We start from the raw sequence: 17,462 nt of genomic DNA on the forward strand, positions 1-17,462 counted from the left end.
CAGGTTAACTAACGTTAATGATGATGATGTAATGCAACTAATGCGGCACCTTAGTGAATATAAGAATTCGAATAAAATGAATAAAACACCTGCTCAATGAAAATCAAATGATTCACTACATTAATAAATCTGACATAACTTGATCAGAAATCTAAAAATAGAAGAAAAAGATTGAGCCGTCAAAAGAAACAGTTATTACAGTTTTTACTCTTATTGTTATAGCGCCAATGTGGTCCAGTGGTAAGCACATTGCATTTCAATGGTATAGACCTGTGATCGAAACTCCCATGAAAAATCTTTTTTTTTTTTCGATTTTATTGTTAAGACATAAAATACTGTTAGGGCTGTTGAACATTTGAATTTCTAAAGCAGCAGTTTTCTTTAAAAAGACGTGATAGTGCCATTAGTAACTGAATTGGAATCAGTCGTGAACTGAGGTGGGCCGGTCTGGCTTGAAACTCCAGGGCTGAAAATGAGTCCCACTCCGGCCCTGCTTTAGTGCGATTTGGGGAAACAGCCACTAGATTCTGCAGCGTCCATGTTGGAATGAAAATTCCAATAGAACAACAGCATATTATAAATAAACTATTAAAAAGTGCTGATGATTGTGATAGTAAATGTTGTGTTGTCTTTCAGGTTGTATCTCAGCTTTAACGCACTTTTTAAATAAACAAAATACAAAGCAGCTGCTTGCCATCATGACATCAATGAGATCCAATGGACAGCCGATAGCTTTCACTCCAAAATTCCGGAATCCGGGGCTCTTGCTGTTGCAAAGGAACTATTAAGTGACACCTCATGGTGATTCTACGCTCTTTGCTGCTCCTCATTTGAATTGAGAAAATATTAGTTCATGGCCACTTTTTAGTCATATCACGCATAAAAGTGAATCTTATATAAAACCGTAGTGTGCACATCGGTCTCCCCTACTGAAAAAAAACTGCTTAAACCACCCTAGGCCGGTTGGCTGGTTTAAGCTGGTCAACCAGACTGGTTTTAGAGGGGGTTTGGCCATTTCCAGGCTGGTTTCCAGACATTTCCAGCCTGGCTGGTTTTAGCTTGTCATCTCCCAGCCTGAACAGCTAAGGCCAGGCTGGAAATGTCTGGAAACCAGCCTGGAAATGGCCAAACCCCCTCTAAAACCAGGCTGGTCAACCAGCTAAAACCAGCCAACCAGCCTAGGCTGGTTTAAGCTGGATTTTTCAGCTGGGTCTGGACTTGCTACATAACAAATTCCAAAATTTCAACAATATATACGGTAAAAAATGTATCACTTTCTGTCCATCGGATATTAGGCATAGGTATACATATTACGAGTGTGATTTTCGAAAGTATTACAGCGCTTTGTAAATGTTAATTATTACCATTTGATGAGCCTCCCCATAAAGTTTGATAGAACGCTTGGACCCGGAAACGGCTTCATGTGACGTCACACTTAACAAGCGGACAAGAGTATGGCTGCGTCTGAAACCACCTACTACTCAGTAGGTACTGCATTTGAATTTAAACGTACTACTCGGCCGTTAGAAAAGTACGTTCTATACAGTATGAATGTGAGAAGTATGAATGGAATTCAGACATACTACATCTGCCATTTTGTCATGGTCACATGACCTACCTGGATCAGTAGCGTCGCTTTACTAGCATTCATGGATTCTCCTGCGGGCATCATGGGATAGCACAGCATGCATGGAATGCCCACTTCAGAATCTTGTCGGAAGTAGTAAGTCGTGCGGGTACTTCTCGCATACTGATTTTCCAATTCTATGAATTCGGACATATTACTGTGCTCGCATACTGATTTTAGCAATAATATAGTGTATAGTATGGAAGTTTTCGGTTTCGTACGCAGCCTAAAATGCTCAAATAGAAAGCCCCGCCCCCTACTCAGTATGCATATTCATCTGGAAGCACATCAATATGCTGAAATAAAACTCCCGCATCAAGTGGACTTTAAGAAAATGACACAAATGACAAAATGTATGTCAAAACAATGTACAGCCAGTGTTTAATTTCAGTGTCTTTCTCGAAGTTGAACAAAAAAATGAATGAAAAAAAAAAACATCAACATTGAGCACCATATGAGCATCGATGTCCCTCTTACACAAATCCCAGAGAATTTCATGCAAAGAATTCTCAGAGGACAAGAGGTTCCCATTGTAAATCATACAAAATACATTTAACCAGTGTTAAATGAACTGTTAAGAAGAACTGTGATGTTTACAGCGACAGCAATCAACTGATATGTCAAGATTCAAGGGAAAATGTTTTGAGTACCACTTATTTATATGCATGTGTGTGTGTATCATATGAGCAATAAGAATGTGCCAGGCCAATTATAATTGAATAGTGTTAGAAAAAATGTTAGAGAAAATTTCATCTTGCAACAAGACAAAGTAACTGCTGTTATGTTACATCTTAAGGCCAATTTATACTTCTGTGTTGAATGGACAAGGTAGGTCCAACATCGCCTTTGCCGTCAGAAACCAAAAGAATCATGGCAAAAACACAACCAATCATTTTTTGTTGCGTTAACTTAATCGAATACATTAATCAGGTTTCAACCACATTTTTCAAGGTTACACAAAGTTAAACATATTTTTAGTCAGTTTAATTGATGTAAGTTGACATTTCTACACACATTTAGTTGGTTCAACTTAAAATTTAAGTGCAGTGCAGTGGAACAAAAGCTGCGTTCCAAATGATGTACTACACTCTACATATTTGCGCACTGACTCACTCAATAGCCCCTTTCACACATACAGACCTTTCCGAAAAATTACCGGCAATTTTCCGGAAAGGTTGTATGTCTGAACAGGCCCTTTTTAAAAATACCGGTAAATTCATTCTAGCTATTTTCCGGAAAGAGAAGTTGTAACATTACCGGTAATTTGCTGGAATGCTGCGCTGTGTGAATGCAAAAGGAAGATTGACAGAAAAAGCGTGTACACGTCTAGAACGTGCTGACTTGAGACACCTGCTTAAGCAAATCAGAACAGTCAGACGCATTCACGTGCGCGCGGTTTATGAGAATAAAAGCCTTTGAATATTTTTCCAGACACCTTTAGCTGCTAGATGTTAGTCAAATAACGTTTCTATGTTCCTTCCTAATGCTAACTGTGTAAATAATTATCGATAAAATGTTTATGATAATCCGTTGTTTGTTTACCTTCAAGCTTTGCGTGTGCCCGTGAGCGTCCATAGCGCCAGCACACACACATATCATGAACATCTCGACATGCGAAAGTGTTCCTTTAACTTATATGTTTTAATAGGAGTTGTACTCAATACTGATCCATCCAAAGAGTTTGTAATGTAGTCAAATGTTTACAAACACAAGCGCAGCCGTTTAGAGGTAATTTCTGGAAAATGATGGCAGAATTTACCGGCATTTTGCGATGGCTGTGTGAATGCTCTTTTCCGGAAAAATTGCGTTACGTCCTCGTCTGTGTGAACAGCGCTTTTTTGAATTTACCGGTAAAGTCGTTCCGGAAATTTGCCGGATATTTACCGGTATCACTGTGTCAAAGGGGCTAATGACTTAGGCCCATTCCCAATTCTATTTTTGTAACCCTACCCCTTCCTCTTGGCCCTTAAAATCGAGTGAGAAGAGGAAAGGCTTCAAAATTTACCCTTTAAGAAATGGGAAAGCACTACAACACTTGCACGTGTCAACATATGTCATCGTGATCTCATGCTTCATATGAGATCAGATGATCGCAACTGCTGTAGTTATTCCAGTTGTGTTATTGTTCGGTATTAATCTTCAAGAAATCACTGCATGAAGGCATATATTATGCTCCCATAATGATCTAATGTGGCAATAAGATTGTAACTGTATTGTGCATTTATACCATGGCCATATTCCTCTATGTAAACACATCAAAAACAACATTAACATTATAGCAGACACTGTAAAAAGGTCATTTCTAGCCACTAGACATTACTGACAGGGTATTTGAGTGTCAGAATGCCGTGGGACTGCTACACAGGAGGTATTACTATGGATTATAGATAGCGAAATTTAGCAGTTTTTATCTAAGCAGTTTTTTTTAAAAGCATGATGGTCAAACGCGAACGCAGTTTTAAATATATTAAAATATGTTTGTTTGTTGTAAAATTCGTAATGACAAAAAAAAAAAAAAAATGTTAATTTGTGCATCTCCTTAATTCCAGGTGCAGCTATCCAGCCGTTGTGGCTAGTGTATTCTGGGAAATTTTCTTACCACTTGGTTTCAAGTATGGTCCTGAAAAATCTCCATTCACAGGGCTATCTACCCCTTTCTCTTTGCCCTACGCATTCAAGCTAAAGTGAATTGGGACACCCCTACCCTTTCATGTGAACCCACAAACCAAGTGGTAGGGGTAGGGGGAAGGGCTAAGGGGTAGTATTAGGATTGGGCCTAAAAACTTACTTTGAAGTAAAAACATACAATTTTAAAGGCATTATACTTATTTTAACTATTACACTCAACTGTTATGTCCCACAGCATTGCCTCCCCTTCAGCAACTGTTGAGTCCATAAAATGTACAACATTCCACACTTCTGTTCATCAGTTGAAAAAGTACATCATCTGGATATTTAAAGAGCACTTATTCTGTTTAGAATTAGCAGCGCAAACGTATGACTTGGAGTATTTATACTACAAAATGGCTTCGAATAGTGCATAAGTATACAATCTGGGACCCAGCTATCCTCTTGTTGGGTCATAATGTATGGAATACTGTTTCCAGGATCAAGCTGCTACTCATTTGAATTGAGAAAATATTCGTTTGTGACCACTTTTTTAGTCATATCAGGCATTGAAGTGAATTTTATATAAACTCATGGTGTACACAACAGTCTCTGGAATATTTGAATAATATTATCAAAAATTGATCTCTTTCTGACAATTAGATATTAGGCATGGATATTTATATATTGCAACTGTGATTTTCAAAACTGTTAAATTTCTTTGTAAACGTTTATTATTACAATCTTTTGAGTCTCCTTATACAGTTTGATAAAGCGAGTGCTCCCGGAAGCCACTTCACATGACGTTACACTAAACAAGCAGATGGAAACCCTACTGCCTACTAGCGTTTCGGAAGAGATATTGACAGAGCAGCACAGTCAAATTGCAGAAGTATAAATGCTCACAACAGGGATCACTCAACACAGAAGTATAAATCAGGCTCTAGGGTGTAACTATAAGTTATTAAAACAATTTTTGATTTTCATTTGTTTATGTCTACACAATGATATGAGCAAGATCACATGTACAGTGAAAAGGTCAATTGCCATATGGATTAAAATAGACAAACCGTTGTATGCACAACATAAACATTTAAAAATGGCGCATGATTGATATAGGTCCCATAAAGAAACCATGAGTAGATTTGTGTGTCATTGCTGGACTGTACATGATACTGTAATTTTCAGCTGACATTCACTCAAATTCCTGCAATCACTCGAATGCTATTTACATAAAAGTGCAGTGCAACTCATGCTAATAAATCACAAGACCGTCAACTTAATGACTATGGCAGGAAAAATACTTCTCTAGAAAAGATAAAAAAGCAGCATTGTATTCATTATGTACAAAGAAAAAACAATGTAGTCAAAATAATAAAAGGTATTGCTATGCTTTTTAACATTATGTACACTGCTGCAATTAAGCGTACACTTTTTTAGGCTCAGGCAACCTTGAAGAGAATTGTAGCAAACATGTACGCAATAATAAGCATGGGTCACAGCATCAAAGGTGGCACTCTTGCAATGCCAGCTAGATACATCATTTTACTATAAAAAGGTCTACATTGATATACTATATTTAATCTATATTGCACAACCACTGCTTTGTTGATTCATGTGTTAGTGTTCGCATTGTCTAATGCTGACATTCAGATTTTTTGCTGGACAAATGCCTCTAGTTTGATGATTATCCGAGCTGTACATTCCATTACCCTCATTGCCACTTCCGAAGTGTATCTGTCATTGGGAATCTGAGGGAAAGGCAAAAGGTCAGGGTAGCGAGTTCTCAGGCTGTCCACGCCATAACCCTCCAGGATGTGTACATCCTTGGCCAGGCCTGTTAACTGGGTGTTGTACTCCTCAACCTTCTGTGCAAGTGCTGTGGGCTTTACATCTTTGTCTGATTTACCTCGCACAGCATAATCTGCCGCAATTAATGCAAGCTTTGTTGCCAGGTAACATTTAAAACACACCCACTCATTGGCATTCTTATGAAGGTCATTTCTTGCAGCAGAAAAGTTGGCTCTTGCTTGTCTTAACCACCGACGTGCCTCCACTGGGTTCCCAACGGACTTGAACGATGGTGGTACGAAGAAGCGATTTGAGTGTGAGGTTCCTGCATAGTTGTTATACTGTTCTCGGAACTGCTGCTTTTCCGATTTATGGCTTGTTGCTTCTTGGTTCCATGATGTGTAAAATCTCTGAAATGAGAATTTCTCTGACTGGAATCGAGTGGAAGACGAAGAGAATGGTCTCCTTGATGCTCTATCAGTGGTCTGCTCAGCTTGTGTTTGCTTCTCCATCCTGTTGATCTCATTCTGTAGGTGTTTAAAGACCTCGGTAGCAATATCAAGATTCTCTGCATTTTTGTCAGGGTGCCACTTCAAATATAAGCGGCGGATAATCTTCTTGCGTTCGGTTTCAGAAAGTTTCCAGGCTTGTTCTACTACAGAACTAACTTCCTTTAAGATTTCTGGTAAAGCATTGAATTTGACCTTTTTGGGGGAAGCCTCTGTTGGAGGAGCCCTGCGATTTTCCTTTCCAGGAAATAATGGTGGGACCATTCTGGCACGAGGGGAATGACCCTCCAAAGGGCTTGTTGGAGTTGGTGTGCCATCCCGAATATGGGTACCATCATCTTGTCTAGAAAATTTATACAGATCTAGAGAGCTCACAATTTTGTACTCGCTGTACCCAATGTCAATTTGGAAGCACTTGCCGAGAACACTTGGACTATCATCTTCCTCTCTTTCCACTTCTTGAACAATGATAGCGTATGTGTAAGTTGGCTGGTAAGTGCCTAAAATATCACCTCCCTCTGAATCTACTAGGTAGCCAACATACTCTCCAGGGTAAAAGACATTCATGGGGTCCATGAGCAGTAAATGATGAATCTCTGCAGGTATGGGTGTACCAGGAAGTGGAAGCTCCAGCTTTGAGGGTTCAGTTGTGTCATATTTGACACCAAGGTTGTCTAGCTTCTCTGTTATTCTGTAGATGTCATTGCAACCCAACATAGCAATAAGATAGGAGGTGTCAGAAATCAGGTTGTCAGTTGCTGACTTGAGTGTCATTGCTAAAGCAAGAAGAAAATTAATGTCTTTGCTGTCTGAATGTTGAATGTAGAGGTGGATTACAGCAGATCCATACCTTTTAAGAAAGGCAAGCGTTTCACTGCGGCTGTGGGGAATTGGACTGCAACCTTTCACTCGCAGCGTTGTCTGTAGTTTTTCGAAGCAAGACACCTTTAAGCCCTCACACAGTGCTTTGCATAACCGTATTGCCTTCTCCTCATTCACCATGTATGCATTCTCATTCTCATGTTTCATTATTCGTATTAATCCAGTGATAAACTGTTCTGAGGACAGGAGCAATTGAAGGCGTCCCTGCAGAGAGCAAAGGGCACCAAATTGGCACATTTTTGGAGACTCTTCATCAAGTTGTTCCTCCAAGATACTACTTAGGAGCCTGGGCCTCAATTTCTGTGGAAGCAACATAATCATTTTTGTGTGAAAGGCATGGTCTTTGCCTAGGTAACACTGGCTCATATCAACTAGCATCTGAACACCAACATTGCCCTGAATTCGGCTCTTGTAGTGCGGTGCATCGTCAAAGACTAATGTGTTAGACTTGGCCAATCGTCCGTCATGACTTGGAAGGTAAAATATCAAATCTCTAAGATTTTCAAGGTCCTTACGGACCTGTACTGCATCATTTTGGAGACTTTTGAAAAGGCCAGAGACAGTTCTTTTCACTGTTCTCATTTCATTTGGGTCAAGCTGCTTGCCTTCTGAAATTCTAAAAATTCGGCACAAAACCTCAACGTATTGTTTTGTTGAAACAATGTCCTCAGTTCCCAACAGTTTAAACAGTTGGTGAAATGTACCAAGCTCAAGAGGAAGCTTGTACAAGTAAGGTTTGAAGTCAGATTCATTGTCCAAATTAATGACAACCTCTTCTGGTTTTAGGAGTTTCCAACCTTCCTCAACCATGACAAAAGCTACTCCTCGTAACTGAAAGCGAAAATCATTTTTATCCGCATTAAGGAATTCATAAATGCTCCTCAAGACCTTGTTTCTTGTTTTTACTGTGTCATCATCTAGGTTCGTAACACTACATATGTTTTTGCAATTGCTAATGACCTTTTCCAATGGTGGTTCCACATTGACATTTAACATAGTCAAAATGAGATCAAGCTGCTCTTGGCTAGGAAGTGTGTTTCCTTCTTGGTCTTTTATGCTTGCTGGTGTGGCCCTCTCTGGTAGAATAGGACATGATGTCCATAACAACTGCATGATGTCAGTTTGCTTGAACTTTGGGTTCACCTGAGACCCACTGAAGCGAATAAGAGGGACTGTGTCATTCATTTCTTGATACTGAGCGTGGAGGTGAACAAGCTCAGCTGGTGCCCGCTCTGGGCATAAGAATGATATCATAGAAAGTTCTTTCAGGAATGTCCCATCAAACAGATCTGTTCTGTCATTGAAAATGTGATTTAGAAGAACATCAACAATGGTTTGAACTTTTTCCTTGGACCAATTTTCTGTATGAGCTTTGATGCTGATCTCTTTTGCAAACTGTAGGACTTGCTGTTGAGAGACAACATATTTCAAGCCAATGTTGCGAAGAAATGTTGTCCATGAGGGTACATAGGATGTGCCACTTTTTGGCTTTGACACTTGCTCAATTTTTCTGAAGAAATCATTGGGAATGAAAGCTTTTTGTGGTAGCATTACCTCAAACACTTTAACTGTTTGATCAAAAAAGGCCTTGGCAGGTTTCAGTCTATTGGTGGAGTCATAAATGAAGGACAGACCTTCTAGTTTTTCAAAGAGTTTATCCTTGATGCTGACTTGCTCCTCCATTGCCAATAACCTCTCCTTCAGGTAGATGACATGTTGGATTTTGGCATCATGTGATAAAATGTCAAACTTTGGAAGGACATGATTCAGGTATACCTCAAGATCATCGATTGGTGTGATCCCAAGGAAGCCGTAGAGTTCTTTCAGCTGTGGATTGTCAGCGAGGAAGGCTGAGGATGTATTGTGTGCCCATTTTTCAATGTCAGCTGAGGGAATGCTCTTTGTTAGAACATAGCATGCTCCAAAGTTTGAAATGCATATGTACCGACCACTGACAGCTTTGTAACATGGCAACAGTTTTAGACACTGAATATCATCCTGGGCTAGATTTGACAAATTGCAGTTGAAGTACAACAGCAAAGCATCGAAATCTTTATCAGTCAAACTTGCTGTTTTGAAAGCGGATATCTGGATCATGTACTCAAGAGCTCGAAGTATGCTGGAAGGGTTGTCTATGTTTGCTGTATGCTGAGCCAGCAAAGGCAACATGGGATTCTCTTTGGCACATATTTTATTCACAGCCAATTGAAAGCATCCTCCTTTCATCAAGGTATGAAAGACTTTGTCATTTTGTCCATTCGGGAAGATGGCTGCAAAGATCAGGCTCAGGGGTAACAAAACGTCATGCTCTGGCACAACCAATTTGTTGCCTGAAACCAAAAATTTGATTCCTGGAAGGAGGGCCCAATCTTTTAAGATCTCCAGAATGGTCTCAAATTTCAGCTTGTTTTCTGCTTGGTCATCCTTGTTTGCAAGTTGTTCACTGATAAAATGCCATGAACTCTTGAGCCAAGATTCAGTGGGAAAGTTCTCCTTCCACTTCACTGAACTCCTTGCTTTGCACTCCCGGGGAAGAACAGATCCCAAAAGGTCTCCAAAACTGTTTATGTCAAACGTCTTTGCTACACCAGCTTTTATAAGGATGTTACTGTATCTTATGTACAGCGTGTGCATGAAAAGCTCCTTCCTTGTTGCAATAAGCTCATGATATGTTGTCAGAAACTTTGGATGTCTGGAGTCAAACACTTGGAGAATGTTGTCCATTGTCATCAACAGTGGGAGCCCCTCAATGTTTATGTCATTTTCCTCAACATCTTTGAAGCAGTAGTCAACCAGCAGTTTCAAACCATGAAAGAGCTTGAAATTGGATTGTTGCAGTCGACAGGGTAGCTTTCCAACTTGGCAAGATGTGTCTGGAGACGAGAATGTTAAAAGGAAGCTGCGAACATCTTCTGGTGTCACATAGTTAACTGGAATTCCAGCATCTTCCAGGCAGAAGTACAGACTCGCTGTCTCATCACAGCTGTGGATTAGGTTGAAGCCAACATCCAGGAGCATGGCCTTCAATCTGAAAACATTTTCCGCCACAGACTTTCTTGTAGTTATGTTATACTCTGTGTTTTTCAGATGCTGCAACTCATCTTGAAGTAAATTGTCAAAGAATGCTTTGCCTTTGGTTGATGTGGATGTGTTCACCCAAGAGATGTATACTGCAGAGTGCATATCACTGTTATCAAGGTGGGGTGCCCTGACAACAGGTAGTAGTCTTTTCAAGTCTGCATGAATCCAAAGATAGATTGCCTTTACCAAACAATACCAGTCCGGTTGAATGTCGAGTCTATTTACGGGAAAGAAAGACAAATATTTCCTCAAAATATCCCTGACAACATGAATTGGAGTTCCTTGAAATATTGTCATGGTGGGATCGGGGCCTGGAAAGAGTCGACGTTTCAGTTGAATTAGAAGTTCTACACATGCAGGAGCGATTAGCACTTTCATTAGATTGTTGTTCCAATCACTTCTCACACCAACTCCATTGTCATCCCTCCACAGATTTCTTCTGGCAGAGTCTAAAGCAAAATGGCCATTCACATGGAAAGGCAGGCCAGTCTCCAGAGAAAGAGGAAGAAAACAGAAAGCTCTGTGTGGTTTTTTGTAGTTGTGGCTGGTGCACGCTGCAACACCACCACGTGGAAACAGTGTTATGTCCTCATTTTTGTGAGCTGAAATGACACTCTTTGATACCCTCTCCATGTCAGAAAATCCAGATCTGTTGCATATAAGCCAAGTGGTAGAATTACCATCAGTGTCTTCTATGTCCATTGTGTAAGTAATCTGTTGCACTGGAATTTGTGTCAGCTGTCTTTTCTTGTAGACACTGTCCAGTACAGAGGCATGAAATTGCTTACGTTTTAGTCGATCACCATCAGTAATTTTTGCTGTTACAGAATAAAGAGTTTTTAAATCCCCAGTTCCATTCTCGATTTCACATATTGAAATTTTCTCCATGTGATTTAGAAACATGAGAAGTTCTGCACCATCCATCCTTATTTTATCAAGGAAATTCTGAACCATTCTGTCTGAAGCAGGTGCTGAGCTTATCTCTGAAATTCTGGCCATTTCTACATTTCGTATAGGAAATCTGAACATTGTGCTGCGTTCTAGCTTGAAGTGATTTCCTAGGTATAGGTTGAGTACATCAGAAAATTGGGATCTGAAATCTGAATCCAAATCTCTAAACATTCTTCCCGGACTAACGGATGTTGCTCCAGGTGCATAACGGGCATGTGGATCAAAGATGCAAAGAATGTCGTTATTTGAGATAAAAGAGGGGCAGTCAGTAATGTGATATACTGAGTTAAATCCAATGCCATATTGGCCAGTTTTTCCAGGGTTTGCTTCCTTGGTACCCCTTCCAAGATTCTGGATCCCCCTGATATCATCCTCTGTAAATGGCTGATTATTGTATACACAGAGTGATGGGCCTTGCAAGGGAGTCCATTTGTCATCAAAAATTCTGTCAGTTGGGTGAGTCCTGGGATCAAAGACAAAGTATATTTCTGTGGCTTTTGCATCATCTGCATTCTGCAGGAGCTCTTTCAACATCTCTTTTTCAGATGGATAAGCATTGAGGATACTTTTTATTCTGCTGGTGAGTTTCTCCTTCTGCCCAAACTCACTGCCAAGGGTAGTGAAGCAAATGTTGGAGGCATATCTTTCTAAGGCTTTGTGACGTTTCGGAATTGCCCCCAGTTTTACTGCTACTTCTCTTGGAATATCACCATGGCAGTATTTAACAGTCGTGTCCCTGACTTTAATCCAAGGACAGTCATTGTAGCAAAGCGATTTTGATGGTTGTAATGTGAAATTGCTGTCAGGAAGAAGTATCTCCCCGTAGTTGCTTAGACAGAACTCTTGACTTTTGTCTCTGATCAAGCTCCATATTCCCTCACTAATTATTCTACGAGACAGTTGAAAGTTTTCTTCAGTGAGAGGTTTTCTCCCACATTCATTCTTTATCAGCTGTAAAACACCTGAGAACGTTTCAACAGTGAAGCTTGCGTGAACTCCCACATTTTCAAAAAGCTCTCGACAACTATTTCTGTACTTGTTTGGAAGTTGGTAAAGGTATGGTGCAGCATCAAAGTTTAAGTTAAATGCAACTTTTAATGGCTCCACATATGTGTTCTCAACTAAAATAGAGGAGAATGTTTTTAGCTCTTCCATGATTTCCTCTTTTGCAGCATTGGACTGAAGCAACTCCTCATGAAGATATTTGTAACAAGCATTGGTTATGTTCTCTTGGTACAGTGTTACACCGTCAAAGGACTTTGAGAGCTCTTTTAGCTGGCTGATGACTAATGAGACCGTCGGCTTTCTTATGAGTCCAAGAAAGTCCTTCACAGCCAGTGAGATGGGACCACATCCTTTAAAGGAGGGTGAATTTTCATTCAGAATAGGGTTCATCAAACACACAGTGTCCTGGTGTTCTGTTGTAAAAAGCTCCTTTGCAGAGAACATGGTCAACTGGGGGAAATTGTTGCCATGCCACGGAAGTGAAAATCCAGCTGGCTTTGTCAAAAATGGTAGGAACTTGATATTTTGAAATATATCAAGATACTGATTTGCAGCTGGATCTCTCATTTTTAGCTTTTCGTCAATAAGACTGAGGATTATGCTGCTCCTGTGGCACGCAATTGTGTGGTCATTTTCATTCAGAGCCAGTACAGACTCAGCCCTTTCAATCAAGTCTTCCCAAGATAAGTCATCCTTGACCATTCCCAGCTGCAATAACTTCACCAAGCATACTGGATTGACATAGTCTCTTAGACTTCCTTCAGGAAACCTTCCGTCTTCACTGTTGTAAAGTTTGGCCACTCTGCCCTCTGGGTGGATGAGTCGAGATGGCAAAACAAGCATCTTTGATGGTCCTGAAGATGGAATGCATGGGGTTTCCTTCAGTATGGATGCAAAATCCTCAAGTTTTTCATTGAGTACATAATACATCAGAGGGTCCCGTAGGTCCTTATCTATGTCTTGGATATGGGGGAAGAAAACATCTGAGAAAAACTGCTTCTCAGTCAGGGTGTTCTCCATTAATTTTCCTTTACAGCCAGCATCATCAAAACCTTCCTTAACCCATTCTGGCAGCTCAACAGCACAGAGATCTTGGGATCCACATTTTCTAAGATATTTCAAGAATATCTTAAATGCAGCAGACCCAATGTCTGGTCTGCAGAGCAAGGAGTCATCCAGAAATCGGACATTCTTGATTGACACCCAGGTTTTCCCATCTGAAAAGACTTTTGCACGATCATCATCAGCACCTTTGGCTATTTCTTGATAAACACCTTGACAAATCAGATTGAAATCATCATGGACAACTCCAGGGTCAGGCCAGGCAGCATAATAGCTGTAGTCCAATAACTCCCCACTTTCTGCCATTGATCTCAGCATGTTGAGTGCAGCCAAGTATGCTTGGACAATCACATGCCTCATGAAAATGGAATTCCATTGTCCTTTGGTGTCTGTCTTCCAGATTTCTTTGCGATTTGATGTGACAGCGAAGCAACCATTTATGTGGACAGGTAAGCCAGTTTTGATTCGAAGGGGTAGGTAGCAGAAAACCTCCCCAATTGGTGTTGCACTTGTCTTCACAGTCCATTTTCTATTCTCTTCTTCAGTAAGCAGCACAGCGATGCCTCCACATGGTACCAGACCAAGGCGTTTTCCACTATCATTTAAGGAGAATTTCAGAGCTTCTGTCACATCCATGCATGAGCAGATTAGCCAGTTTGTATTTTCAACTCCCTTTTGTGGCATGTCATCTGTAAGTCTCTTAGTTTGTGTACCTTTAGCTGCCATCTCAAAGTAAGATGATGGATCTTCATCAGAACCTCTGAAAAGTGGGGATTGAAGATCAACTATGCGTCTGAAGACATTATGGTACTCCTCCACTATGATCCTGATGATGCAACCAGACTTTGGTACCTCAGTTGGCACTCTGCTGGTGGCTGCAACTTTTTTCATGACTTTGGCAGCAGATTTAAGAATACTTAGCGGACCATATGCTGCTTTGGAAGACCATACACTCTTGTTTATTGTGACCACATCCTGCGCAGCAGCAGGGTTTGGCTCCTCACATTTTAAATACTTAAGGACCATTGTTCCAACATGCTGTGTAAAGAGAATGAGCCGGTGACCACAGATGCTGAATTCATCAACGAGCGAGTAGATGTCAGTGGTGTTGTAGTAAATACCACTGATTTCACTCGCAGATGCCTCCTGCTCAGTTCTGAAAGGAAGTCTAAAAAGGGTCCCATCATACTTGTAGGGGGCCTCAAGTGACAGAGGAAGCTGACAGTTGAATACGTTGATGAAGGGTCTGAACTGATTGGGGAACTTCCTTAGCCGTTTCTGCTGTTTGCTCCAGTTGATTTTGATGCCTGGATTTGACTTATCTCTGATGTGTTTTCCGATGTGATTAATGTTTGGATCAAACATGATCATGAATTCTCTGCTCATAATAATAGGTATGTCAGTCACATGATACACAGAGTTGAACCCTAGGCCAAATTTTCCCACCTTGTCAGCTTCACATCTTTTCATTGATCCACCCAGCCTGGTTATATTAAGGAAGTCTGTATCAGAGAAAACAGAATTGTTGAATGACCACAAAGCAGGACCATGGCAAATAATCATGCCAGGGTCAAGAAGATTCTCTCGAATTTCAAGATTCTTTCGCATGTCAATCAAGAAACTGCACTCAGTGGCATTGGCATCATCCGCATTCTGCAAGAGCTCTTTGAAGATATCTGCAACTGATGGATATTCCTCTAGAATGTTCTTTATTCTCACAGTTAGAGGCTCTCTTTGACCTGATTGTTCAAACCCTAGGTTCTCTGGGTTTATCAATCTTGTGCTCAAACATGGGACTTTCAACCATTCAGCAGTTTTCATTGGAATGTCATCATGGACAAGGATGATGGGCTCGGAAGCATCATCTAGTAAGTCATTCAGGTCTTCTACTTTGATGTCACAGTAAGTGCATTCATGGATAGGTTTCATAACCAATTTGCTTGGATCTTTGTGGTAAAGAATGGGGACATGCATGTCAGCATCGACTGGTATTTGACTGCTGTATAGCCACCGTAAAATATTAATTAGGAGCAGGACATTGCGTTTACACTCTTGTTTTGTCATCTCCTCTTCACACCTTTGTCTTATCGTTTTGACAACTTCAAAGACATGGCTTGGAACAACTTCTTCAATGGAGCCACAGAATTTAAAAAGCTTGTTGAATTTTGCAATAGTCTTTGGTAACGAGTACAAGTAAGGTTGCAGGTCCAAATCTGGTATGGGCTTTAAAACTGTGCATCCAGGGGAAGCAAATGTTTTCCCTGTCCAAACCCAATCAAAGGACAGAGACTTCAAGGCTTCCCTTGCATCTTCCAAGTGAGCTTGCATAAATTCATATATCTCACACAAGATCTGCTGAAACTGATACCAGTCTTCAGTGGTAAATGCTTGAGATTGATGCCAGTCATTTACTGCTTTCAAATGCTGGAGCACTTGGTCAACTTGAGGCTCTAATGACAACTTCAGGGCTTTTTTCATCCCAGCAGAGGTACGTTCAACTAGGGAAACTGAAGAACCAACAAGTACAGCATAAGAAATGTCACACATTTCAGAAAGAGACGATATATTGCATGAATCACCTCTCCAAGCAAGTGACTTTGGGTAATTCAAAGGTCTGTCTTTGCAAACAGGGACCCATTTCAATTTTTGCAGATTTGTCTGTACCTCAGAGGACTTCACTAACTTTGTCTGTTTATTCAGAATAGTAAGGAGTGTTTTTGCCTTCTTTAAAATGGGATCCCATTCTGGCTTGCTATTCCCCTGCAACTCTTCAATTTTTCTGGCAACCTGAAGAACATCCTTTTCATTGAGTTGAACTTCATTTTTTAGTCCCAGTTGTCTGAGTGAATGAAGGACATCTGGCGATGACATAAAGTCATCTGGGGGAAATCTCACCTTTTCTTCCATGAAGAAAAGGTTCTGCAGAATCTCCAATTCTGGATCAAAAAAATCTGTTGGTGAGTGAAGTTTTTCTGAAGCGGTATGAATGAATTTCAATGAAGAAAGCCAACTAATCACTGCCTTGTTTTCATTCTTCAGAAAAGACAAATGGGTAAGAGCCCACAACATGATTTTTGTGACTTCCTCTTTGGTGTAGAATCCTTTCTCAATGTCCTGAATTATTACCTTTAAACATTCTGTGCTTTTCACTTGTTCAATGTTCAACAGTTTTACTAGACGGATAGTTGCTTCATCACTGCAGTCAACTACGTTTATGGACAATTTCACATCTAATGGATGCTTGGCAGTATGATGTAATACTCTGGCTCCTTTCAGTAAGGTTAAAGGTGAAGTGTCTGTCTTTGACTTTTGTCCAACTTTGTCAAAAATGGGAAGCTCCTGGATTATGCGTTTCTCTTTTTCTGTGACATCAGTAAGCCCTGCTAAAAAGCTTCTGAGGGCAAGCCTCTGTTTGACAGTGAGAGAAGAAACTTGGCTGGCTAATCTCTGGGAAGTAGACCGGTCCATAATTTGTAGAAGAGTGCTTGGAGAAGACTGGTGAATGTAATTTTTCAAGAGTGGGTGGTGCAAGCAGGGATCAATTTGCTTCAAGATTACACAACCAAGCTTTTTCATAACTTCAAGTAAATCCTCAGAAGGAGGTCCTTCTTCCTCATTTACAAGAACGATGGGTGATGGAGATTTCAGGCGCAGTAGCTCAAGACAGTCCAAATTGTCAGCCAGTGGCACATTTGGAATCAAAGGCAAATCTTCAAAGACACTAAGATCATCTGCAAAGTTAATGTAGAGATGCTTCCAAATCATTCTGAGCCAAGATGCTGATGGGTGCTTCTTTTCTTGATCACCAGGATTCCACTGAACAGCAAAGTCTCTAGAAGGCCATGCTGTGGTAAGGACTTCTTTAATTAGGCGTGCTGATCTCTCTGGGGTCAGCACTTGAACCTGAGTGCAAGGCCTCCCTGAAAGTACAAAATAAACACAAAACA

At 40.5% G+C, this 17,462-nt stretch overlaps 1 protein-coding gene and 1 long non-coding RNA gene across 3 annotated transcripts in view; one reads left to right on the forward strand and one right to left on the reverse strand.

Annotated features, from left to right (window-relative positions):
- The first annotated feature begins 309 nt into the window (after positions 1–309).
- Positions 310–2,121, forward strand: LOC147840501 (uncharacterized). Its single transcript, XR_015509077.1, has 2 exons — positions 310–1,005; positions 1,147–2,121. It is a non-coding gene; the product is annotated as an uncharacterized LOC147840501 (long non-coding RNA).
- The window catches only part of sacs (sacsin molecular chaperone), a 51,560-nt gene continuing 36,079 nt past the window's right edge, over positions 1,982–17,462 (reverse strand). For both annotated transcript variants that reach the window (XM_087283712.1, XM_087283711.1), the window contains one exon: positions 1,982–17,435. In XM_087283712.1, the coding sequence (XP_087139838.1) occupies positions 5,884–17,435 (11,552 nt within the window). In that variant the 3' untranslated portion in view covers positions 1,982–5,883. The remainder of the gene's footprint in view (positions 17,436–17,462) is intronic.

The sequence above is a fragment of the Danio rerio genome, chromosome 15 (assembly GCF_052040795.2).
Source record: "Danio rerio strain M-AB ecotype USA chromosome 15, GRCz13ab, whole genome shotgun sequence".
In the NCBI taxonomy this organism is placed as follows: domain Eukaryota; kingdom Metazoa; phylum Chordata; class Actinopteri; order Cypriniformes; family Danionidae; genus Danio; species Danio rerio.